Raw genomic sequence first — 27,512 nt, 5'->3', positions numbered from 1 at the left:
GAGCTGAGTTTAGCTGCATCTAAAATGGGGGAAACCTGGAGTGACGGAGGCCCTCCTTTATTAGGCCTAGCCCTGGCTGCTATTGGTTACTGCTCAGCTGAGATGACAATGATCCTCTGGAGTCTAGCATCAGCAGCAGCCTCTCACTCGCAGCGCTATTTGCTACAAATATCACATTTCCTTCAGAGGAAGAAGTCACTGCTCAGCTATAAACTGCCATATTGTGGCTGTGGTGAATCACAAGAGCAAAACAAGTCCTGACGCAGCAGTAGGCTGGGATTACAAAATACACCACAGATTCATTTTTCATCTCAAATGATTATAGAATAACGTTAATCCATGCGCATTGTCCACAAAATACAACATGGAGGAAAGAGGGATATCGACGTAGAGGAGGGGGGGGGACATGTTTATATGCGAGGGGATATGCATTTCCAGTCACCACAGAGAAGGATCTGTATCCGCACATCTACGACCACCACCAGACAACACTAGCTATCACAAACGGTGAGAGGACACAAGACATAACGAAGGATTGGGTAAGGGGGGTAACAGAAATACATTATGTTGTACCAACGTCATTCATTTCAACGCGTAGCCGTGATGGAGCGCCGGGTGTCCCCGCTCTCGACCAAAGCGCACCGCCTTTCTCTCCTCTCCTGTGTGAAAGTGTGGTGCGCTGCGAACCGGGCCCCAAGCGCAGATCCATTAACGAGTACCGAGGATGAACATCAACAGCACGTTCACAAGCACCAGAACCGCGATCACAGTAAACACCGCGCAAGTCTGGACATCCAAGGCCATGGCGCAGCGCTGCAGGCCGATGCTGAGATGCGCTCTCAGGTTTCTGGCGGAATTCAGCTCTCCACGGCGTCTAGACACGTAGCCTCAAAGCCACGGAGAAATCCACCATTACAGTGAGGCGAGAAATGAGAAAGAAAGATGCCCCTACGCCTCCTCACAACACGCGATGTAATTCATAAAGGCACGGGAAGAGATGCATCATTCCTCACCATCATCATCGTCATCAGTCTGCACCGCGATTTCTCCCCGCTAGTCAACACCTGCCGGTGCTTCGCCTCTTCCCCTTAAACCGAGAGACTCTCAGGCCAATAGGTTCTCAAAGCAAACAAGAGAGAGGCTGTGCGCAGGCTGATCGCAGCTGCCGAGCTGCCTTCCGGTGAGTGGGGACCAGCAGAGAGACGGGCTGTGCGGCTGAGAGGCGGTCCTGTATTAATACTGAGGCTGCCGGCTTCAGCCATCACCTACAGTCGGGGGAGGGGCACAGCCAGCCCCTCACTCACTCCCCACATCGACCACTGAGGCCAGAATCATAACCTCATCCATCTCCCACCCCGTCTAAAAATATCCCCGTGCCGTGGTGATTTATCATTTATCATTAACGGGCCGTGATGAGGGAGAATAAATGTCACAATAATGGATGCACGTTCCCTAAAGTGATCACCGTCTTATAATTTTATTGGCGTAATGTCAGCCTTTTCTGCCAATTTGTCTGTGGACACGCATCAATCAGATACAGTGTGCCCAGTTGATCTGATAATCAGCCACATTCACACCCTTTGGTGACACTGGTGCAGGCAGCAGGCACTCTGATGTGCCATCTATGGGAACTAAAGACATCTCTGCATGATCAAAAACGTATTTTATAAAATGCACATTAAAAGTCGAGCAAATTCAGAAAATGTTATCCTTTTGGGGAGAAAAGAGACATTTGAAATAACATACTTATGTCTATGTATAGTTTGAATGTATGTGACTTTTAAATTGTATTTAATGTATTCATTATTGTTATTATCGATATAATTATCATTATTAATACTTACTAAACATTTATTGATAATTATTGTTTGCTTTCTAAGGTGCGGGTATTGAGCACTGTGTTTTTGTGTGTTTTTGTCCATGTTTTAAATCAATAAAAAAGGGGAAGATCATCCTAGTCAACAGTTTCAGAGCTTTATGCTGATGAAGCTCGGGGAGTGACATCATCATTTCATATAGCTGCACTTATGGTAATACTGGTTGTTGTTTTAACCCTTGATAATGCATGTCCATCCATAACTCCCTATGACTTGACCTTGATGTTTTGCAAATCAGTTTATCTCCCATTTAATGTAATAAAGAGAGACACTCATATACCTTAATGGGACAAGGATCAAGTGCATTAAGCTTTTTGTGGATATATTTCAATACTAATTTTAATGGTGAATGCCAATGCAAGGACACACTCAACACAACGGATTCCAACTGGTTTGTGAGAGTATCCCGACCCCCTTATCATCGTTGAGGTGCCCTTGAGCCACATGTTCAACCTTAAGAGATGGAGCGGCTCAGTGTCCCACAGAGGACATTGCAGGTTCAGAGGAAAACCTACCCTACCTTGGAAAAAAATTAAAAATTACAAAATACACAGCACCAAACCTCAACTAGAGGGTGTGTCTATCTTAAGTCCTCTAAACTAAACCAACACTAATTTGCGGAACAGAAAAATATATTCAGAAGGACTGAGGTTTGCCCAGAACTTGTGGTGAATTTCATTTCCAAGCCCCCAGGAAAACTGCGGTAATCATGTGACGCCCTTAACTCTGAAGGACAATATGACATACACATATTCAACAAAACTGCAAAACTGAGTAACACTTTCCTGCGCGTCATACACATTTAAAAACAATAAAATTACCACAACCAATATAATTTTCCCACAAGTTAAATGTAAAAGTTCCAAATAAGCTGTATAACAATTTGCCTGGTGATATGTCCATGCAGCATTAGAAGTAGCAGGTTGTTGTTAACAGTTTAGTCAGAGGGGACAGAAGCTGGAGACAGCTTGAAATTTGAGCAATTACAATAACTTTTAAAAGCATCCCAGATTCTTTGCAAGAAAGACATATCATGTCAGTTAAAACTGCTAAAACCATTCCTGCAGCTGCTATTCCATATGCTCAATATGTTTGCTCTAATTTGCACTAAAGTACGGCTAAATGAACACATTGCAGTTGCTGCTAGTGTGGTTAGCTTTTTCTTAGACATAGGGCCAACATAAACAAACTATGTTGTTTGGATGTTGAACATATAGATGGATACACAATCTGTATAAAAGAACGTTGTTACAGGGACAAATCCCATTGGTGTGTGGACTACGATTTGGAAGCTTTGAGTTTGGTGTTTTCGCCATTCTTTTTTTGGGAACTTCACATGACATGTGGGTGGAGCCAAATACAACCAAACAAGGTATTTCTTTAGGTGACGGAAATGTTATAACTAACTCTCCTGAACAGAAAACATACCATAAAAAGGTAACATTTCGGAAGAGAGAAACACGAACAACACTAAACCAAACACTACTGTGATTACGTGGTTGCCACTCCATAAATCCTACCTTATTGTCCATTTTACTTTTAATGGGACCATATAGGTTTCAAAACGAACATCATAATATGTAAAAGAAGACTTGGAACTAGCATCTGATTGATTATTGATGATTATAAACTTCCAAGGATGATTTAATGGTAATACATTAAGGGAGAAATAGGGCATTCTCTCATAGACTTCTACACAGACAGACTTCTAATAACAATGTGTGGAGTGGCCCCCTGCTGGCTATTAGAGAGAGTGCACGGTTTTGGATGGATACCAGATTAGTGGGTTATGTTTCAGGATTATTTTGAGAAGCTTCTGATGATTGGACACATTGTTTTCCCACCTTAAATCTTCTGCTGGAAACCAATCTGTGAATCAATGCAGACACAGATGACCTTTTCCACAAAGTAGCAAGCTTTGTTTCAACTTTCAAACCCTAGGTAAAGGAGGGTTTGTTATTCAAAACTATTTTTTAGGTGCAGTATTCCTTTAAGACTCTGTTCTGATTGACAGGCCAAAATGGCTCAGGCTTCCATCTGATGCACGTGTTTGCCATTGGTGTGCACGTTATTATTTTGGCCTCCATGTTTACAGTTGTACTTAGGGTGACAGTTGTTTCACAAACGAGTGCATCCCAGCCTGCAGCTATTGTCCTGGCGTCTACGCCTCTCATTGTCAGCAGATTATGAAGAGAGGCACAACAGCACCATGAATGAATTCATAAAGGGGAATCGGTTCAATTCCAGCCACCACCTCGTCTTCCATCCAACACACGCCCAGACACAAAAACCCTCTCCGTACTACACTCTGTCTTCAAATGAGAGCCTCGGGATGGGTAAAAAAACCTGAGAATAAGTTTAAAAGAATAACACCAAAGGAGTGCACTATATCAGTATTTTTAAAGCCATAAATTATTTCGAGGGCACTTTGTGCACATACATGCTGATAAAAGCAATGGCTCCTGAAAGCCAGGCTTTCAGTGGGTTGCTGTACGAGGCATCACAGCTGAGATATGACAACCGTCCTCAAACAAGATCCTTTTTCTTCTTGCTCTGTGCTTGGTGGTGTGTGTATGAAACGCAGAGTGAGCAGATTACATAAACCTGCCCTACCTCTGTGGGCTCCCTCTCCAATCTCCCTGACATTTAGACAACAAAGGTCACATCTGAAAGTCTAAATCTGCACAGACACCACGGCTAATATACTCATACATATACAAAAGACGGGGAGAGAGGGGGTTTGTAAAAAAATAGGCAGATTATATCCCACCAGCAGAGGATAACATGTTAAATAAGATTACATTTACTGTATGTGAAGAACATGCAAAGATGCAGTTAATCAATACGACTTGCATCATTTTCAGTACTGCTACTATTGTGAGGGATTTGTAAAAATCATTTGTACCGTCACCAGCCTTTTTCTTTATTCTTTGTAAAGCTTCAAATGGGTAGTATTTATAGCAGGGCCATGGTAATACTAGGTTTTGCAATGTATCGTGTTTTTTTGTCCCCTCAATGTATTAACAGCAATGTTTGAATTTGCAAATAAGGAAGCTTCCACCAAACGCTTCGGTTTACCCAATATGCCATGCCAACCAGTTAAGTTGCAGTTTACGTCCATGTCTGTTCAAAATGTCATCACTTAATAATTCTAACCTTTTAGACATGCGTGAAATTATCACAATTAGTATATAAAGTCTTGAGTAATGGCTGAAAATGTGTTTTGTAAGGTCACAGCTGCCTAGACATTTGTCCACCAAATAAAAATAAGATTTTTAAAATGTATTTACAACAAACACATTCAGCTATATAGAGAGATAATTGAATGGATGTATGTATGAACAGACAGACGGACGGATGGACAACTCGCGATGCCCCTTGGCCATCAAAATGTGGTACGTATCCTTTCATCTTGCTTTACTTTGGCTCTTCACATTTGAAATGGTATGTTCACTGTCACATCTCTTCGCCACAGCAAATTAATACTGTGCACTCTCTTTATCATGAAGGTCTGATATAATGTCTGTTACAGCAGCCACTGCACCAAACTGATGAGCTCACCCTTCACTCTTTCTGGGATAATGACCTTGAACCCCTTCCACAGAACCAGCTGCTTGCTGCCTGCTTGATTGGGGCATCTTTCCCCCCGTGAGAGAACCACTCTAGTACACATTGGAAACCACAGTCCAATTACGCCAAAGGGAGAACATCATCTGCAAATACCATGTCGCCAAACTGGACTCTTTCCAGACCAAACACATGTGAGCACAAAGCACACCTTCCTTAAAACAAGGTTGATGTAATGCTGCCAACAAAACCCAGAGTGTAATTAAAGTATTGCCGCAGACCACTACTGTACCTTCAATACCTCAGGGCAATAAGTACTCATAGTAATTAGTATCCTGTTAGGATATAGGCAGGAAGTTATGCTACCTTAGTCTGTGGTCGCTTGCTACAGTATTGGCATCATCAATCATTGCCACAGTGACAGCCCTATAAGGAACAATGTTTGCACCGCTCACCTTTAGATGAAGGACGGTAAAATATTCCAGCCCCTCCCTATTTTTGAGCATTAGATTAAAAAACTGCTGCAGAGTCATCCCTTTAAGTTTATTTCATGACATTGGTATTTTTCTTTGAACACTGCTGGACATCCTCTCATTATACAACCAGAGAGTAGTGTAGATAATTCACCATTCTCCTTCATATTTATTTACTGGTCTGAGATCAGCCCTTTGGTTCTGACTGTATCCACTCTGAGGTCATTCCTTCTGGCCTTTAGCCAGCGAGCGACGTCCTTAGATAGTCTCTCCCTGAATAAGACTACACATTTCAGTGCTGGCAAATTAATCTGTTTGTGGTCAGTAGGTATTTTGCTAATGGGAGGCGAAGCCCACCACACCCATTTCCCCTCCAGTCTGCTCCAATTCTTTTGTTCCCCTCCCATCCCCACGACAACCACACTGACTTCCTGCTTCCTCCCAAGCCTTAAAGCCACAAAGCGGCCTAAAAATAATTTGCCGGACTTTTCCTGAACGCAGTTTTGCACCATTGTTCAGACGTCAGCTGTTTTTCCGTTCGGCTCAATTTGGCTATTGGTGTAAAGGCTAGTGAGTGGGTCAGAGCATCGAGGACTTTAAGAAATGTTGCAAAACAGATGAGATAAGAGCAGTAGGTCATGCCAAGTGGGGTGGAGAAATGAGGGTTAAAGACAAAACAAGTGATATCACAACATTACGAGACAGAACAGGCTTGTGTGGAATTTTCCATTCGGTCATGACATAGCCAAGGGACGAATACAAATGAATTATTCAATGCCGACCCTGTGCAATATCTACAAATCTGCCCTGCGACTGTGTTTTTGATAGCACCCCCCCCCAGTATACATTGGAATACTATACTGAAGCTGTCACAACTTAAAACCTACGCTGATGGCCTGGCAAACACACAGTGACGCTTAAAAGCAATGTCACATCGCTGCACAAATAACACAACAACAAATAAGATATGCAACTATTTTATAAGCCTTAGAGGTACCGCAGACTTTTTTATTTAGAAAGAAAAATGCTAATTATTTCTAGCATTTATGCTAAGCTATTGTCTGAGCTTCATTATCTATTTGTTTGTCCCTCTTCTTTGATTGGTGGACTTAACTTCATCGGGGCATGTTGAGTCCTTAACACATCCTTCAAGAGCAACAAACTGAAATCCCTACAGCCTCCTGCATTTAAGTGAAAGGTGTACTGAGTCTAAAACGCCTGTAAAACTTCCCATGGAGGGGAAACCTCACTAAACAAAACACACTATAACAAGCTCCCCAAAGACAGCATTGTAGCTTTCCACAAACCGCAACAAAAAGAAAGCATTAAGGAGCACTGTTGAGACTGTTATTTATTTGTGTTTCTGTTCAGCATCAGTGCCAGTGTGTACTTAATTAAAGCCCAAAGAGTGTTCATTTCAGAGCCCAGCTGTGGGCTGAGGGGTAAAATTGAGTGACCTATGCTAAGATGTGGTTGGTTGCCTCAGCCAGCACTGGTGTGAGTGTACTGAGTGTGCTGGCTGGTGTCATCATTCATCAGAGCACTGTCAGACACCTGCGGACCGAAACACTGGGAGGTGGGAGCAGGAGTGTCTTCCCCCCCTCACTGAGTTTGCTGACTGCTACTTTGCATGCAGTATCTGTTGGATTTTTGTCTCTTTGGAAGCATATTTAGATTTAGATTTGAACAGTTTTAGTGGTGGTAGTCACATCATCTGAGACAGCCTACTCCCATACTCTCATCTGTAGCTCTCATAAAAGGGGATTCGGGTTGGAAATTATACAGCTCCACCTGTCCTCTGCACTGAAACGATTTTACATTCTGACTGCCTCCACGCCACGAGAGTTCAAAAGCAGAGCATCGGATTGAAATGCAAAACTCTGCAGTGAAACGGTGTTTGGGTGCAGGGTTGTTTGGGATTCTGTTTCTCAGCACCTAACTCTGTGTTGGTGGGTCAATTCCTGCCATCAAAAACTTTTCAGTCTTCATCTGAGATAGTGCAGTCCTGGAACACATTCACAAACAACTGCACACGGGCACGGATGCAAAAAGCAGGTGTTTTCACATGCATGGAGGGAGTAATGTGATGGAGAGAATAGTGAGGAGATGAGGTAAGGAATTAAAAGAGAAAACTATCTGAGAGAGGCGGAGAGAGACATGGGAGTGATGGAGGGAGTGATGACGTGTGCTGAGGTCAGGAAGAAAAGATGGAGAGGGGGAACGAGGAAGAAGAACAAGGAGAGTGGGGGTTGCATAATAAGTGTATGTGATGGAGGTTTTTTTCTGACTCCGCATGTGGTGTGCCATGGAGGTCAGATGCAGAAAGTTAAGCTAAATAATGTACACAAGAAGTGGCAGCTGCCAGAAAAATCCGGCCCATCTTTCACAGAGGCCTGCAGGACACATTCTAACTAGCAGCGCACTGTACAGGCAGTTAGCTTCTGTCTCATTATTTGAAGGAAGGGACAAAGCGACCAGGGCTGAAGCTGCGTATGCTATTCCCGGGACAACAGTCAACTAACTTATATTTACATCACAGCTGTTGTCTAGTTTTAGATTAAAATAAAGTCTCTCGTAAAAAAGCACCAATATGCTATTAAAATTCATTACTGGAAGAATTGTCAGTTAAATATTTCTTATGAGCTCATAAAAAGGTTAAAAAGGACTGGATTACAGTAAATGTTACATATTAGCTTTTAGCCGAGTTCTAAATGTAAAATATATTTAGATAGGGAGAGGTACTTAATTCACTTTTAAGTCAAAGTACTGTTACCTTGCTTGATTACAACAGAACATGTAACATCTTGTATGGTTACAATTATTTTTGCTAGTCAGAATTGTTTTGATATGTGCTGAAATGGTTATTACAAGCAACAGGTGGTTTGTGGTAAATGTAGAAGTAGTCCGAGAACCGATGATTTGGTACCTAGTCGATGCCTAAATTGTGAAAACTTGAATTATTTGTCTACAGGGTTCGAGACTCACAACGTCCTATCCTCCTGGAGATGATAGAAAAGGAGTTTGGGACGCAGTAAAGTCTCAATCAACATGCTCAGGGAAGGCAACATGTTTTTTCCGAAGCATTGTTAACAAATCTGTGTCCAAATCGGCAGATGGGAAAGCCAGTTAAAAATATGTATTAGAAGCTGGTGAACAGAGATCCTATAATGTTGCAGAAATTGTGAAGAAGATCTATTCGGTACATTTGAGTGAAGATTGATCAAATGTTATAATGATGTGTTCAAATGTTATCTTTGTATTTGGGGAGAAAAGCGAGTAATGCAGTTGTTTAGAGGAGATCACAGGAAGGCATTAAATAGATGTTAGTGATATAATTATGTTGAATTTAACTTTCAGCAAAAACCAGTATACAAATAATAATAATAAATGTTTTGAATAGAATACAAATCTGGACATTTTACTGAAAGTGGTATCTAATGTCACATTTTTTGTATGGTCACACCCCTTTTAAAACAGACAATTTATGACAAGACAAGAGCTAGAAGATACTAATATGTCAGAAAAAGCTGCAAGAAGACAACCCCTGATCAGGTCTGAATAATGTAGTGCTATGTACTGTATGTTAACACTCACCTAGTCTGTTCTTCCCTTCAATGTCATGGTTGGTTACATGTGTAGAACATTGTTAAGCTACTATGACTGCTTACCATGAATGAAATAACAATGTGCATTGCACTGCAGGATAAAAAACGCTTAATAGAATATTCATTCTGACTGAAGAAGGACCAAACAATGTTCCTTTTTGGTTTTTTTTTTAAATCATTTTTATATTTTATGAACTGCTTCTTAGTGTATTGATTGGGCCTGCTTAAAGTATAATGGCAATCTGCCAATCAGGTTATTCTAGTAGTACTGTGCTCCGTAAAAAATATGAATTGAAAAATATTGATCAACTTTCTATTTCCAATGAGCTCTACAAAGTAATGTATTGCAAAGAGTCATAGAAACGTATTAAATTCTAGGCTATTATTTTAGAGAATAGCTCAAATGAAACTTATCAGAGGAATTAACAGGTAAGAAAATCCACAATTTCTCCCCCTAGATTCCACCGGGTCCGTAGGCGCAGCCGTAACGTAAGGTCGGGCAGGCAGGAAGTGGAACCTTCAGAGCATATATAGCATATATATATAGATATATACACACACACACAAACTAATTGTGCAGACCCTATCCCTCCGTAGTCTTTCAAGGAGGAGGAGAAATGCCAGCGTTCTCCTCCGGTTTACAGGCACTGTGTAAATTATATATATAGAATAATTATGATGATAAATGCATTTTTTTACCACTAAAATACAGCAACACATCTTTGATTCATGTCGTTTATAACTGGAATATTACAGTTATTATTAACTTTGTCTGTACAAAGTAGCCTGTCCAGGAAATATGCCCAAATCAACAAAAACTGCGAGCAGGCAGGCAAGACGCTCCGCTTCTGAAATGCTTCTGAAACGCGCCTGGTAGGGTATGACGCCGGAGGAGGCCGGACCAAAACCGCAACGCGGCGCAGACGGACCCGGTGGAATCTAGGGGTAAGAGACATCTGTAACATGTTTTAGCCCGTGGGTTGTCTCCTTCAAGATGGTGCTGTCAGATAATAAGGGATCACCATCTCACAGTACACAAGGTGACATTCTTCTGGTTTGACTTAATACCAGAACAAGTCTTTATCCCCAATATAATCCTATCAAGAAGCCATGAAAATAAACTGTAATACACAAACAGCAGAACCTGATGACTGTGGGTCAAATCAGCTAAGCACCCTGGGAACAGGTTTACAAATGATACAACTGATGCAGGATAACAAGCAACCGAGTGCCTTAGGCCTTAAATAGTCTGAACAGAAACATCACTGCATGTTGTGACATTGCTGCAACATTCCACCAATAAATACCCTGTCCTACAGTGGCAGTGGCGTTAGTGAGGCAGTGATGAGATAAGGGTTGACATACCGGCACTGTATAAAACAGAATGTGCTCTGAGAAAGAACAAACCCAAATCTGTGCATGCACAGACATGCATGATCTGACAAAATGGTATAAGGCGGAAAAACTGTAAAACAGGATACACCAGTGAGGAAGAGAATTAGCACACAGCACTGTTCCTCCAGTCTTCTGGAACATGCAGCCATCTAGATGAAAGTGGAGATGGCTTTTGCAGGGAGCAAAGGAAACCTTCTCAAGTGTTATGGGGAGGCGTGTGGCACAGTGGGTTGTGCGTAGCTGTTCGGATCAGGGGAGCACAGGTTCAAACCCCACTGCAGTCAGCATGTCGTTGTGTCCCTGGGCAAGACACTTCACCCCAAATTGCTCCTGTGGGGATTGTCCACAGTATTGAGTATGTAAGTCGCTTTGGATAAAAGCGTCTAACAAGTGACATGTAATGTAATGTAATGTTATATAAGTGAAAAGGCCCTGAGCCTATCCGTCTCTCTCTCTCGCTCTGACACACACAAAAGCACACCACATAAGCATGGAGTCGCACGCCCATGCATACAACAACAACAACACAAACACCTGACAGGCAGAAACCCATTCTTTGGAAGAAAACAGCCTAGGGAGGCTCTGACACAACCACCTGCTCAGATTCAGTCAGCAGCACTACTATTTATTAGAGCCCAATGCATCCTGCAAAACAGTAATAGCTGGTGGCTGCAGTAAGTCATAGCGGATACCTGCCTGTGCTTTGGCAGGGGAACAATGTTGAATGAACACTGATAAAAGATTTCAAGTCGCCTTGGGCTCAGAGCACAGACTGTACATGCATTCAGTTATTTTTAAGGAAGACCTATTCCCATGGTTTGTGTCTGGCTCTAAAAAAAGTAAGCCCTGGGTAAAATAGATGCCACACAATCACAGCGTGTTGGACAGAGATATCACTGGCCGGTGCTAGTCATTCCTCACCAAATAATGAGGTCGTCAATGCAATGACTCATGCAGCCTGACAGATGAGTTCTGAATACATCAGCATGTGAAGTGTGTGTACGGGTGTGTACGTGTGTGTCAGAGTGAAGAGGGTGTATCATAGGCGCTGAGGCCTAAGAGGAATACAAAATCTTTGTCCATTTGGGAAATGACATGTAATACTTTTAATGACGCCTGTGTCTAAAATGCATTATGAATTATTATAAAAATCTGCTTATAGCACTTTGTTAGAATACTCATAACCAGAGTTGGGTGTAACGCGTTACTGTAATAATATTACTTTTGTCGGTAACGGAGTAGTGTAACGCGTTACTTTTATAATTCAGTAATCACACTACAGTTACTAACATTGCCCCGACACGCGTTACTTCGTTACTTTTATAAAATCAGTCATAATCACACTGACAGACAAGAGGGGTTTCCGCCGCAGGTTTATATGTACGTAATCTGCGCGACTTGCGCGTCCACATCTCCGCGGGCAGTGCTGCATAAACATGGCTGAGTCAGCGATAACTTTCGAGGGGTGGAGGTATGCCCATTATTTTGAGTTCGTCCGAAGAATAGACAGGAATGTGACAGTGAGGTGCAAACTGTGTCCAGGCCAGAAGCTGTTATCCACTGCTGTAAACACCACGTCAAACCTCAACAAACACCTGCAAAGAACACATGCTAAGGTGAAGCTAATAGCTAAGGACCCCCGAACCCAGAGTGAGGATGTTGTGAGTGCACCGCCGCCGACTCCGAAGCAGCACAAATTAGAATTTGGAGGACCGGTAACCAAAGCAGAGATGGACAGGCTTGTAGCATCCTTCATAGTAGAGGTAATGTTGCCCATTTGCACAGTGGAATCACCATCGCATCGTTCAGAGATATACTGCGCAAAATACAGATAGCAGGAGACAGAGGACAGCCATAGTCAGAGCTATCTGGATCAGTCTTATGCGACAATGGAAACTGAACTAAAGAGAACATTTGAAACTTTAGCAGTCTGCGTGATCTGCCTGCAGGGAGGGGCGGGCCGGCCCTGCGAGTAAAGTAACGAGTAAAGTAACGAGTAAAGTAACGAGTAAAGTAACGAGTAAAGTAACGAGTAAAGTAACGAGTTACTTTATGTAGAGAGTAACGAAGTAGTGTAATATATTACTTTTTTTTTTTAAAGTAATATGTAATATGTAATATATTACTTTTTTTTAGTAACGACCCCATCTCTGCTCATAACCCAATATAAAGCATTTTAAAATGACTTAAAAGGTCAAGGGTCATAATTATAGAATTGATAGTCACTTCCTGACAGCTGGTTTTAAAGAACAGGTAAACACAAAAAAAAGGAGCAGGCTAAAATAGTACAAAAGGAATGAAAAGCAGTAGTAACTGAATGAGGGACACACCAGGATGGCACCAGGAACACAGGCAGCAAAGGGTTAGTTTGAAAAGAAAATGTGGGCTGTTTTTGTCAATATAGTACAGCTGAATGAAGACAGGAAAGTGGGGGAAAAAGAGGGGACGGCATGCAGCAAAGGCCCTGGAGTTATTTATAATCACACCATTACAACAGTGATCATAATGCTTTTTAAGAAATAGGGAAAAAAAGGAAATTACACACTATGATCCTTGCAAAAACAAATGTTCAATAGTGACCAGCGACTATGAAATATTATAATGTTTGCCCCATGAGAGACAAACTTCTGTAAGCTGATTATAATGCATTATAGACATGGTCGTGATAGAAAGTGTTATTAAATCAAATTATCATATGAGCAATGGTGCTCAGCACATGTGCATAAGAGTGTCTGTACAAGTAGTTTTTTTTCAGCACTGCCTTACTATCTGCCCAAATAGCCACTTCCTGCTGACTCATGCGTTCCTAATAAATAGATGGCATTGCATAATATGATTATGACCAGCAGACAGTCCTAGGTTAGCCCACACTTAATCATATAAGAGTTCTCTTGAAACTCTTAATCTGTGTGAAGCCCTTAATAAAGCAGTCCCCCTTTCTGACAAGTTGACAGCGCAGCTTCGGGCACAGCATTAGCAACACGCTGTCCTCTCATCTGCATAGGAATTAACAAAGACCTGCCAATGCTTGGTGTTTGTTGTACGAGGAGAGGGGAGTAGAGATGAGGAGGGGAGGGAAGAGGAGAGGAGAGGAGAGGAGAGGAGAGGAGAGGAGAGGAGAGGAGAGGAGAGGGCAGTGACTGGGGGAGGAATCCATTTAAATGAAAGGGAGAAGAGAGGCGTCAGCATTAGCAGTTAATCCACTGCAGTGAGAAGGCTTTCTCTCTGCCTTGCGGCCTCCAGGCTCCAGTAGTTATCCGAACAGGCGGACTGTATCACAACCAACAGATCCAATCCTCACATGAGATCCATTCCGTATAAACAATGCATGACTTACCAGAAATAAGACACACAGATTTAACGTGAAAGCATCTTCCATCCGAGTGACTGCACTACAGCTGCGTTACCGTGTTATGTCATATTGTGCATATACAGTATATATATATATTTAGATATATATATATATTTATATATATGCTACCTCTGTGGTCAAGTCATGAATCCCAGCATTTGAGCCCGCTGCAAATGAACTTCCCTCTCCATTCAAACCCACACGAGACATTCCCAGTGTTATGAGTCCACGTTCAATACCCCAGGGGAGGGCCACCACGACACAAAAGTGCACACACAAAGGGAGCATCTCTCTCTCTCTTCCACCCTCTCTGTTCCTCTCTCTCTCCCACCCCTTTTTCTCTCTCTCACCCACACACTTTCTCTATTTAGCTCACACTTAAAAAGGCTGCCTAAAGATAGAAGCAAGAAGATGAACAGGAGCCAGCGAGTGTCATGGCAACAACGTGCAGTGGCGCACAAACACTATTTAGACCAGCAATAAAATAAAAAGTTGTAATCAAAGCCTAACTGTATCACCTCCTCAAAGACACAGTTGACTAAATCTCAATACCAGGACAGAAGCCCGGGGGCTCAGTATTTAGCAGTTGAGTAGACAGAATCAGGAACATGTGTTACTTACTGTACTACAAATGTTGTGGTTAATCCTCACCGACTCCTTGAATTTTAAAGTGAGCTATACCGACAAAGCTTAAGCTCTTTCCTAAATTGATTTTATAATCTTTATTTATTTGAATAGGAAAACACTTAATGCTAAAGAAAAAGGGCTGCTAAATTTGGAAGAAATAGCTTGTAATTATTTTAAATTATATTGCAATTGGGATATGATTTGCATTTTTAGAGGGAATGATGAAATCATTATTTACATTATCATACATTTTTTTTATTAAAGAGGATACATAATGCTCATTTTCAGGTTAATATTTGCATTTTGTGCCTCTACTGTGACATTTCACCCTCTGTCTGAAACCAGAGACCAGTCTGCTCTGATTGGTAAAATGGCCGGCCCTTTTGTGATTGGTCAACCGCTTAGAGATGTTCCGCCCCTTAGCCTATTACGTAAAATATGTTGGAACGCGAGGCACCAGAAGCGTGAGTGTTACAATGTGATGTCACTATGTTACGGAAGTAAACAAGGGACTACAATAGAGGAAGTAAACAAGGGACTACAATAGAGGAAGTAAACAAGGGACTACAATAGAGGAAGTAAACAAGGGACTACAATAGAGGCTTTTCAGGCATGGGGGGGGGAGTGTGTGGGACTGAAACTCCCTCTGGAGGGAGCTTTGGGATTTTAGCCTTTGCAGACCATTTACATGCACTACATTTATATAGCACAATACAGGAGAATTATCTGTACGAAAAACATGATTTTAAGTCTATAGGTTTGGACCTCTCTGCAGCACCATAATACTTCATTCTTGATGATGTTTAATAACATTTCAATAATTTTGCAGCCCTACTAAGGAATGTGTATGTGGATAACACTTTGCATATTGGAATCAATACAAATGTCACTAAGTATACCTAAACAATAATATCAACAGTGTTAAGCTCTATGTATTGCAGTTTTGTGATGTTTGACAAAGCCCCACAAATGTTCACTACCCCGTCAGGATGTTTTAGAGAAACTCTGCGTCTCCTTCCAGTGAAATCCCCCTGAGGCCACTCACACATCAAAGCACTGAAATGCCTGGTTTCACTTCCTGAGTTGCATTACTCCGACGTACTCTGAAGCCAATTTCACACAACTGACAAAGACACGTTTCACTTCTGGAAGATTCCAGCACATTGGGTATATGGAAAACGATGACATGTAATTTCCTTTTCTTTGCATTTGTCTGCAAGTGCTCTTGTCAGATTTAAAGAAAAACATCTGAAATGTTGGGTGCCTGATTCAGGATGAGTAATGGCCTAAATGTTCGGGATGACATTAATCCTCACGGCCACCATCTTCACGGATCAGCTCCTTCATTATCTGATGAAACATTGACCAGTGCTCTGTCATCTCCATATTATCAGTGAGAGGGGATTTATCAGTATTTATTATACGTCCGCTTATCTCATCTACATATGTTCATACAGTGTCTGGTGAACTGACTGTCACTTTGTAACATGTATATACAGTAGGCTGCAGGGAGGGTTGGAAAGTATGTTTACTCAAGTCAAATATCCAGGTACTTGCACTTTACTTTCAATTCTTCCATTGTTATGCTATTTAATACTTTTCCATTCAACGTTGGAAGCAAATATCATACTTTTTACAACTTTACATTTATTTAAAATAAATAATTTAAAATGGAATGAATAATTTAAAGATAATTCTTTTTTACTTTTATGGATTAACACAGTCAGCAGTTTAAAAAGTAATTCAAGTTAGCTCCAACCTTACCAGCCGCAACATTGAAATTATGAACATATATATAATCCCGTAATATAATGCATATTTCATTCCGAAAATGTCTATTCTGCATAATGAATACTTTTGACTTTGGTACTATTACACTATGTAAATGGTCTGCAAAGGCTAAAATCCCAAAGTTCCCTGCAGAGGGAGTTTCTCTCCCCTACACCCCCCCCCCCCTGCTTGAAACACCTCCATTGGACTCATTTGTTGGCTTCTGTGACATAGTGGCATGATTATGGACAGTATGATCATTTGATGTAATATGTAACATGATGATATGATGAGCTAATTTGTCACAAGTATTCACTGATTTTAGCTCAACATTTGTATTTATTGCCATTTCACTTTCAATTGAAGGAACAGAGCTCTGCTGTCACTTCCATGCCGTGCAGCGTTCCTACTGATGTACACATCTTTACATCAGAGTAAGAGTCCTTATTCACAGTGCATCTCATTAGCACCACATATATAGGAAGATGAACTGTATTCTGACAAGTGGGTGAAATGCTTTTTGGTGTCTAAACATTTTGGCATGTGATAAGAAGTGTAAGATCTTCTACAGCTAAGCAAGTGGGCGTCTGTGCTGTGAAGTGGAGTTTGGCTTAATTAGGGGGTGCTTGTGTAAGAGTGCCGCAGTCCATAGTACTGAAACGACGGGGCGGAGGGATCGATGGAGATAGTCAGAACATGTCATGTCTCAGTTTATTACTTAGCCTGCTTGTTTTTCAGGGCTGTAAATAGATCTTCTGGCCCTACTGTAGTAACTGATTTCCAGTCAGCAGAGAGTTGAAAGGACAGTCAATGAGAGAGGGCAATAGACATGTAAACAGCTGATTGATTTGGTGATTAATTTGTGACTGTGAATTGTTAGAATTTTTAATGCCTTCTTTTTTATTTTCTCTCCCCCTGACCCCAATTTTACACTCAAATGAACTCAATACATTTATTTAAAAGGCATATATACCGGGAATGTAGTCTAAAATATCTATTTATTTAAAATAAATGTACAATTTTTGTCTGGCGACCTGCAGTCACGAACTGCAGATAGCCACTGTACTAAAAAGCAAACCATTCTTTTCAAATTGGCCATATTCTTTATGTTTGAAAAAAAAATGTGGGCTGTTTTTGTCAATATAGTACAGCTGAATGAAGACAGGAAAGTGGGGAAAAAAGAGGGGACGGCATGCAGCAAAGGCCCAATGCCAAGAACTCAGCCTTAGCAAATTGAAAGCTCGCTCAACCAGGTGAGCTACCAGGGCGTACCAAAACTTTTACCCAAAATACTATTTTTCTACTGTGGGAGGCAGCAGCAAAAAACGTTTTTCGCAGGTTAGTGCTGCAGGGTGCCCGCACAGGGGAACGACAAAACATCTAGATTACCACCAAGCAGCTGGATGTTAGTTTAGGAAGCACTCAATTTGACAGGCAGCTGAGTTTTCTATCAGTGAAGCACACAGTTAAAACGTGAATTTGGCCGACTATCATGTGTATCTAATTTGGAAAGCCAAATTCTTTATCAAAAATAATATTTACATTTTTGTTAAGTCAACTATCATCACAATACATAGAAGGGATGCACAAAATGTTATCCCTGTAAGCGCTATATTTGGTAAAGGCAAAATATGTGCAAATATCATTCCATACTAAACATTGTGGTGCTGCCGAGTCGTACCAGCCTACAAATGATAATCTACACACTTAGTAATAAATTCGTATTTGTATTTTCTGCCTCACATGTCTCCATGCTTTAAAGTGGACCTATCATGCTATATTTGAATAATATATTGTAGGGCCATACCTATATAAAACATGTCTGTGAAGTTTTTTTTTCAAAATACCAAACAGATCATGCATTTTAGCCATGCCTCATTTCGCTCTATTTGCTCTTTTCCAGCCCTGCAAGGGCTGATTCTGTGAGAAGTCTTCTTCGCTGCTTTTGTGGCAGACTACAGCGCCACTTACAGGCCTGGCATATGTACTACAGCGTCTCCAGCGCTTTCGAGCGGCAATGGCCGTGGCCGTGGCCCAACCCCCCATTCCCCTGATAGGTGGAGAGTTGCCCATATAGGCGGAGCTCCCTGTTTCTGACGTCAGAACAATTTCAAATCTGTATCAGCTCCGTTGCAGCCCCGTTTTTAGAGATTTGGGTATGGAGGAAGAGAGAGGGTTGTGTTTTCTGACACTTGTGGCGCGTTTCCACTACAGCGCGGAGCACGGTTTAAGAGGGCTGTGACGTCAGCGGCCCGTCTTTGGTTGCGTTTCCACTTGGCCTAGTACCGGCCGGCGGGTCCTAATTCACAGTTTTTCTGGCCTCATAAAATCGCGGGTCTAGGGCCAGAGACAACGAGGCTGAGTCGGGCTGAGTATGCTAAACTAGAGAGAGCATCGCTGGCAAGGGGGCTACAACTACAACAAGATGGACATATTTGACCGTGATTTAATTGTAATACACGTTTCAAAATGATGCCGAAGTAACAACATACTGATACCGGTTAGTAAAAACCATGAATTAATGCTTTGTCAAGTCTGCAGACAGACGGCAGGGGAAAAACCTTTTAAAATGCTTGTTTTCTAAATGGAGATTGGCTAAGCTAACGCAGTATATGCTCCGACCGTCCACACTCACAACAACGGCCTATACAGACATAAATAAAGCAGCGACTGTATTCACCATGACACAGACAGTCTGTGGTTTGTACTTGTTTAACTTTTGTCTAGTTTCTGAACATATATGAGGAGCTGTGAGCTCTGAGTGCTAACAGCTAACGGCTGTGTTGTTTTTCTGGGGTTTCTCTGAAGATCACGTCACAGCTCCGCCTACACTGCGTTACTATAGATACTACCCCAGTTCCTAAACTGTAATGGAAATGCGCCATAAAGTGAGCCAGTCCTAACGAGGCCCAGCCATACCGAGCGGGGCCGAGCGAGGCCGTGTAGTGGAAACGCGCCATTGGTGAGTTCCCTGACACACCGGGGTCACATACTGTATTCATGTATAAAAGACGTACAAAAGTGCATTTTGCATGATAGGTCCCCTTTAATGTTCAAAAAGCTCTTTATTTTCTCATACTGCCTGTGCTGCAGCACCTCTTTCACCCTCTGTCTGAAACCAGAGCCCAGTCTGCTCTGATTGGTTAGCTGGCCGGCTCTGTTGTGATTGGTCAACCGCTTATAGATGTCCCACCCCTTAGCCTATCACATACAATGTGTAGGACCACTAGCCAATAGAAACTTGATTATTACAAAGTAATTTCATTTTGTTACAGAAGTAAACAAGGGACTACAGGGAAGAGAAAACCGTAAAAGCAAAGGCCTCTCTAATATATATTTCAATGATTAAGTAAATCATGTTTTTTTGAAAGATCAGTCCCTATAATATCACAAAGCACATCACAATTGCAATATCAGTTAAAATATTTGCCTTTTTTTCTTTACACAGGTAACACATCATGTTTTGTTTTTTTTTAAATCACCCTAATGGCCTTGGAAGCGGTACAGAAAGAATGTAAAAGTAGTGGCTAGATCAATCTGTATTTATGATGTGTGTTTGACTCACTATGTTGACCTGCAGTGGTTCTGATCCGGGTCTCAGCAGCCTCCCCCTCCTGCAGCTGCCGGAGCCTCCGGACCGCAGGCGCACCGACGACGACGATTGACCCATGTCTGGAGGACAGACAGACGATCGATTCAACAAACACACCAATCGACAGTCTCCATATTAATGTGAAATACAAATATGCAAATGGTACCTGACTTGGGCAGGAGCAGCGCCAAGGCAGAGAGTGTGCTGGGGGGGAGCGGCAGGGAGCGGCACCGCTGGAGAGACGCCCTCAGTGGGGGCTCTAACGGGGACACACCCGGGGGGCGAGACAAGGCCTAGAGGGGACTGAGTAGTTAGGGCATCTCCTATATATTATATACAGAGTCACTTCCATGCACACAATCACACATGCAAGGGTGAATGCACACGTTCCCCTGCCCTTCACCTTGGAAACAAATCTTCCCTTGTCCCATTTTTTTTTTGCAGGGTATTAAAGCATTTCACATCCAGCAAGGTTCTATTCTGGTGCGTTGGTCGAAGTGTATGCCCTGCAGCAATACCGAGAGAGAGACTATACATCATGCCAAGCGGGCGGTCTCTCAGGTTCAAATGAACTGACTCTGAGTTAGGGCAATGAGAGGTAGAGCTTATGGGAGCGATGAGGCAGAAAATTGGCGACAGAGAGACTGAGAAGCCACAAAGAAAGAAGGGAGAAAGAAGGGGAAGGAAAAAGAGAGAGAGAGGGGGAGGTGAGCTGAGGGAAAAGCAGAAATACAGGCCTCTATAAATGGGGCAGAGCGTGCATGCATTGTTGCAACTAACAGTGAGCGGGTATAAATACTGGGTGAGTCCTGGGCTGCCCTCCAGAGTGAGTTTGATTCTTTATGGGCTATATTTATCAGCAAATTGGTGGAGAGTTACCCTCCAACTTTATTTTTTCATCAGGGTTAACATTATATTTATGTCTTTCCAGTGGTTGAAAGTTACTAAGTACATTTACTCAAGTATTGTACTTAAGTACTTTTGACATATTTGTACATATTTGCTACTTAATACTTTACTCCACTACATTCAAGATGTGAATATTGTACTTTTCCCTCCACAACATTTATTTAACACTTACTAGTCACAACAACACATATAAGCTGATATGGTACCACACACTGTATCTTAATTTTATATAAATTGACCAACAACAATACTCAAATGCTCTTACATAAAAACAGGATCATATTATAGCCATAATAATAAAATACTGGGAAAAGATCCACTCGGAATAATAAGTACTTTGACTGTTCAAACTTGAAGTACATTTAGCTGATAATACTGTACTTCTGAAACAAGTCATTGTGCAGAATGAGTACTACTGATGCTATTACCTTTTTACTTTGACTTAAGTTGCATTTTTAAATCACGACTTTTACTTGTAGTGGAATATTTTAAGAACATAGAATTTGTACTTTTACTTAAGTAAATGATCTGAGTACTTCTTCCAACACTGTGTCTATCTACTGCATTTAAATACATTTGAGTTTTTTTCAGTACTGCAATACTACATGGTAGTAGTTTGTCCAATGCTTGAAGGTCAACATGTCTTTATCAAATGAAAACTAGATAACATATTCAGGCTTGCCAACAACATTGTTTCCCACCCAAATCATGTCCTGAACAGCGAATATGTATTATTACAATCAAATTGGAGATAAAGGGTGCCACAATTTAAGTAGACTGAAGCACCAGTTGATCTTAACAATACATATAGTTTTAACCCAGGATCAAATGTATGTTAAAGGGTTATGTTATGTTGTTATGTTAAATGTTAAATATTTGTTTATGTTGCAAATGGAGCAGCAATGATGCAAGAAAAAGGTCAGAACTGCTATGACAATAAAGTGTTGGTATCGCATTATACTTACACAGTTTAAATAGGAGTATAGGACTGCTTATTTGTTATTGTATGTCCATGTTTGTATATTTACTCTGAGTGATATTATGCATGAATGCCTGTGTTTGTTTACTTGTCTTCTTACTCTGTGGTGCAGCTCCGTGGACTGCATCTCCCTAGTAACACCGGTCTCTATGACGGAGCAAGGCCTGGAGCGAGCAGCCGTCCGCCTCGGCCCCGGAGAGAGGTGCATGCTGGGAGCAGGCCTGCGTCTCCGCCGGCAGAGCGAGCCGACCTCACTATAGTGGCTGTAGAGCTCTCGGTCCAGGTTGTTGAGCCCCCGCAGGTCCAGCACAGCAGAGACAGGACGAGGACGAGGGCGCGGGGGCTTGTGGGGTACATAGGTCTTCTCTGTGCTGGGGCGGGCGGGGTTCTGCCTCACACCGCAGCCTGTCTGGCTGGCAATCTGCTCACACAGCTGTGATCGGCACACACACTCAGCAATTTGGCTCCGATAAAGGTGCAACAAAGCATTTTTTGTGTGGGGAATTGGGAGGAACGTCTCTATAGATTCATCAAAATATCATTTCTACTCGCCGTGATGATCCTAATTGCTATGCTTCAGTAGCTATACACGAGTGCCAAGAAGGTCCCCGAATGGCAATTAAACTTCAGAGAAGACAGGTGGATATTACGTGTAAACAGTTGCTGAATAGGGAGGATTTTCCCGGTGCCATCATTACTCTGATATTATTGTAGGGCTGCACATTAACACCCTTCCCCAAACACTTATTCCCACAGCCCCCTTGCATAATAAACCCCTATGAAAGTGTGCTGAGTATAGAGATGTCACATCTCGTTTTGTCATCAGGAGTTAGGGTTAACATGTCCTGACTCGTTGGTGTGACTGGAAGGGGATGACTAATGCCTCCACTGGAGTGAGAAGGGAAGGGTGCCGCCATGAAGTGCAGACGTCACTCTGGCTCTGAGACCGCTGCACACACACACGGACAGCTTTATGGGAATTAGGGTCTTCCTGGCATGGGAAAAAGGACAAACTCTTCTACTGAGATGTTGTCCATTATTGTATTCACTGACTGTTTCCTGCTTTCTCCAACAGATGGGGCAAAAGGACAACTGTAGAGTCGGTGCCCAACTCATTGCCTCACAGGCTGCTGGTGTCTCAAATGTTTTAATTCTTTTTCTGACAGTTCTTAAACCACGCCTAGGTCTGAGTAACAAGTCTGGTATTATTTACATTCTGGTTTGTTGATGATTTTTGAGAAGCAAAAGAATGAACGTGGTTAAAACTGTTACATAAATGATATTTACAGCATTTATGCACTAATTATATTGTGCATGCTTGTGGCGATGTTAATGATGTGGAAAAAAGCCTGAAATGGAATGTGGTTATGGCATGATTGTGAAACACATTATACATGATAATGCTGATTAGCAACTCAAATGACTTTTAACAAATGCATTTATAAAAATTCTGGTGATTAACATTTTGTATTTAAAGACACATACCTTAAATATCTCCTCTGTGGAATCTGATGCTGGCACGCTATTGGTGGTGCTTTCTTTATCACCTTGTTGTGATTGGACACTCACTTCCTGTAACGGGTGGGAGTCAGGTGGAGCATCCCTGGAATCTGGGTCATTTCCTGTCTGTCCCTCTACCTTTTCCTCTGGACAGAGACAGTTTAATGGATCCTTTTCGACCTCTTCTTCTTCTTCTTTGGTATGTGTAGTTGGACCTGGTTTTGGGAAATGATTCTCTACTATGGCTGTGGACCTGTGGTTTGTCTCTAAATCTTTCTCTGCACCCTCTGACCTCTGAAGGCCATTAACAGCTCGAGATCCTGAGCATGCCCTAAAGGCTCTCAGGACAACTTGAGGGGACCGTCCACCTGTCTCAGGTGCTGGATCCTCCCTCTCAAGGCTACTTGCGTGCGAGGATTTAGCGGTCGCTGGTGTTGCTGGTTGGGATTTTGGAAGCCCATCACTGTGGAGTGTCAGGGAAACACTGTGAATGTTGTCCACTGTGGGCTGTGGTGAGCTCATCGGCGTCCTCTCTCCCTCTGGAGGAGCGAAGGAGTGGGATGTGGTCCGCCACTTCCTGGCTGTCTCTGCTACACTGTTAAAAAACTTGAACAGACCACCAAAGTGCCCCTTGGTGTCAGTGGAGTGTTTCGGGGGCGGCGGTTGAAAGTCTTTGACGTTCTCAAAGTCCACAGAACCGTATTCTGAGTCCATGGTCTTGTCCCAAGAGGGAAGCTCTGAGTCAAAGCTCCTCTCTGAAAAGACGGGATTGGCCTTCCCCAACAGGGAGATCCTCCTCAGATAACTCCACACATCTTTGTTCTTCCTTCCCGGACCCTGGTGGGTGCTCGGGCTACCTTTAACGCTCGGCTCCTCGCAGCCTGCAGCAGTTTTGTTACAGTTGGTAGAGTTGTTGTGGTTTCTTTTGGTATAGCAGACTCTTTCTGGTGGTTTACAACCATTCTGAGTCACAGTCTCCCCTGTTACACTGGGCTGGTGTCTGTCTAAAGTAGCTGTGAGGTCGATGTCTTCGAACGAGCATTCAAATTCTGCTGTGTAGCCTGCATAGGAGTGCCTCTTGCCACGGTTTCTAAGAGTGCCCCTGCTAGACTGCTGTGGAGTGCCAATGTCGTGGCAGAAAGAGTCCTCATCCACAAAGGAGCTGCCGAACCTGGCAGTGGACAATTTTCCCGTCTTCCCTCGGAACACAATAGGGGATTTAAGCTTCTTGAAGGAGCGAACTTTGTCAGCAAAGGAGAGTTTAGGGATGGAAGCCTCCCCGGGCAGGATCATGGAGTGGGGTCTGCGCTCCAGCTCTGAACCCGCTCTCTTTCGGTTCAACATCTTCCAGATGCCCCCTGTAGCACGGGGCCTCCGGTTGACCTCTTGGCTGTCCTTGACAGGGGTCTGAGAAGAGGCAGCCTGGGGGTCTCCCTGCCCCTCTGCAGGCCCTGGCCCAGCCTCCTCAATATAAACACTGCTGCTCTCATTCTCCACATCCAGAGAAACATTAAACACTCGGTTGACAAACCCATTAGGGTTGTTGCTCACGGGGGCAGGGTTGTCTGTCTGTTCCATCCTCTCTCATTCTACAGCGTCAGCTTTTAGCTCCGATGGACATCATGTCTCGGGCCCCTCTCCCTAAAATACCTGGAGGAACAAAATCACATTTTTTATTCAAGAGTTTGACCTCATTTCTTCATATCATGCTAATTCCGTATGTCAAAGTATGCTAAAATGTAAAATACAGCTTATTATATGAAATCATCTCATTGGAGGGTCATCCATTTGATCCACGCAGGAGGTCAACAATAATAGATGCAACTTAAACACTAAAACACAGTGAGAGCATCAGAGGTCGTCTCATTCTGCGATTCTCAGACAAGGGCTTTTGTACCATGAGTCAACAGTCACAAACCACCCCCCATATTCGGTCCACAGTAATTATTTGAGACGCAGTCCCCCGTCCATCATTTAAACCAGGAGGCTGTGTTGTCATGGAAACCCTCACTACAGAGATGTGTGGTTATTTCAGGCCTGCTCCGGCTGTGACATCATCAGAGCTCAGATAAGCTCCTTCTGAGGAGGAAGATGCTCAGCAATTGCTCAACATGTTAATTACCCCCATTTCATAATCCCTTTAATGTATGGAAGCATCTTGTGTAATTGGGGCCTCCAGCATGTGTCTTTGTTGTTACATGAGATCATCACAAAAGAGGTGTTTCATTTAAAATGGCCTTTTCGCAGAATGGCACAATTTCATTAAGACACCTTTTTACTGATAAGCTTTTAATGAATACTTTCTGAAGCAGCTCAATCATTCCAAAAAAATGTAAATGTGTCAACAACAAATAAAGTCCAAATTCAATGAGCAAGTAGACATGATAGCATTAAAATATAAGATGTGACTTTTCTACAAGTCTTGTGTACCATTAGCCTAATATCTATTTATTCTGATAATGTGTTCTTAAAAAGCCTACTAGGAATGACATAAGTTCCAAAAATACACTTTTTTTTGTAGTTTTTGACTTCCACAGTCACAAAACGTACGGTAACTACCACCTCTGTTTCCACCAGAGGGTTTCCACCTAAAACTGACAACTCATAGCTAAAAGTGACAGGTTGACTTTACACTGGGTTGGGCGTCTGACAGTCGTATTTCTTGTAATAAAGGCGTCAATAAAATTGATATTAACGTCGCAGCTGGTTGCTGAATTAAGTTTAATGACATTAATTTGTGAAGTTTTCACTTAGTTTAGCATTTGTTTGCTGGAGTAAACGTCGTAGTTACACTTTTCAAAACTTAAAAGACTTGTTTATCAAGTTAAACCCGCGAAAATATCCGTATATCATCTCTGCGTATCTCTTTCTCGACATGATTTAAGCCGTCACTTACCCCCAGAAAACTCTCCTCGTTTAAAAGGGAATCTTCGTTGCTGTCCGTAAAGCCAATGAAAACACCGCCTTCCACACCGGCTCAAAGTATCCGCTGTATTTCACGGGTTTAATGTATATCCATGAGTAAGGCTGGAGTTATTTTGCGGACAGCGACTCCTTCGAAGTTGTCATGAGTTCCAGTTTTTGCCTGTAAACTTCGCCAGCTATCATGAAACTGAGAGGAACTCCCGGATTTAGCGACAGAGCGGTGAACTCTTGCCCTGTAAGCTCCTGCAGACGCCGACACTCTGATTTGTGATAAAGCTCTCACGCAGACAGAGCAACACACACACCGACACCAACACACCCTCTACACACACACACACACACACACAATAGGATACACACACAATTATCTACACACAGAGACACATTTTTATATTTCATCAGAGCTAAGTTCATTGTTATAACAATAAAGTTCAATATATAGAAAGTTATAATGGAATGTTTACTGTGCCTAGCCTACTCCTATTTTTATAATTCAAAACGTTAAATGTCCTATTAAGCTAAACACTGAAAAACCTAATAAATATTAATTATTTTTAATGTGAGTCTGTTGTAATACACAACAATTTAAGTTTAAGTTAAGATTTAAAGTAAATTATATATGTTTTTGTATTATATTGGAATGTTTACTGTGCTTTTGTTTATAATTATCTTGATCCTTCAGATAGCAAAATCATAGCAAAGTTTTATAGACATATTAATATATATTTTAAATATGTATATTTTATTATTCTACTAATTTGGGATGTTTACTGTGTTTTTCTCCAATTGTATCCTACAGAACATGAATTATCTTTATTATCTAAAGTCATTATTATATGTTAATGATGTTGAAGTTATGGAATTGAACACAGCACTTATGATTTGTTTAAGTACCATCAGTGAAAACAAGTGATTGTCTGAACTCTGGTCTCAGTAGCTGA

At 42.1% G+C, this 27,512-nt stretch overlaps 1 protein-coding gene across 7 annotated transcripts in view; it reads right to left on the bottom strand.

Moving 5' to 3' along the window:
* The window catches only part of LOC117475059 (rho guanine nucleotide exchange factor 9), a 52,706-nt gene extending 25,865 nt beyond the window's left edge, over positions 1 to 26,841 (bottom strand). For 3 of the 7 annotated variants that reach the window (XM_034121126.1, XM_034121124.1, XM_034121125.1), the window contains exons 1-5: positions 26,543 to 26,841; positions 23,632 to 25,296; positions 22,247 to 22,579; positions 20,425 to 20,551; positions 20,232 to 20,338 (exon numbers count right to left, since the gene is read on the bottom strand). In XM_034121126.1, the coding sequence (XP_033977017.1) occupies positions 20,232 to 20,338; positions 20,425 to 20,551; positions 22,247 to 22,579; positions 23,632 to 25,224 (2,160 nt within the window). In that variant the 5' untranslated portion in view covers positions 25,225 to 25,296; positions 26,543 to 26,841. Of the gene's footprint in view, positions 1 to 573; positions 598 to 1,013; positions 1,172 to 20,231; positions 20,339 to 20,424; positions 20,552 to 22,246; positions 22,580 to 23,631; positions 25,297 to 26,542 lie in introns of those variants that run through there. The other 4 variants (XM_034121130.1, XM_034121131.1, XM_034121129.1 and 1 more) reach the window with 3 other exon arrangements.
* Positions 26,842 to 27,512: the final 671 nt, after the last annotated feature.

This window comes from Trematomus bernacchii, unplaced genomic scaffold (assembly GCF_902827165.1).
Source record: "Trematomus bernacchii unplaced genomic scaffold, fTreBer1.1, whole genome shotgun sequence".
NCBI classification, from domain to species: Eukaryota; Metazoa; Chordata; class Actinopteri; order Perciformes; family Nototheniidae; genus Trematomus; species Trematomus bernacchii.
This window is presented reverse-complemented; position numbering and strand designations above follow the sequence as displayed.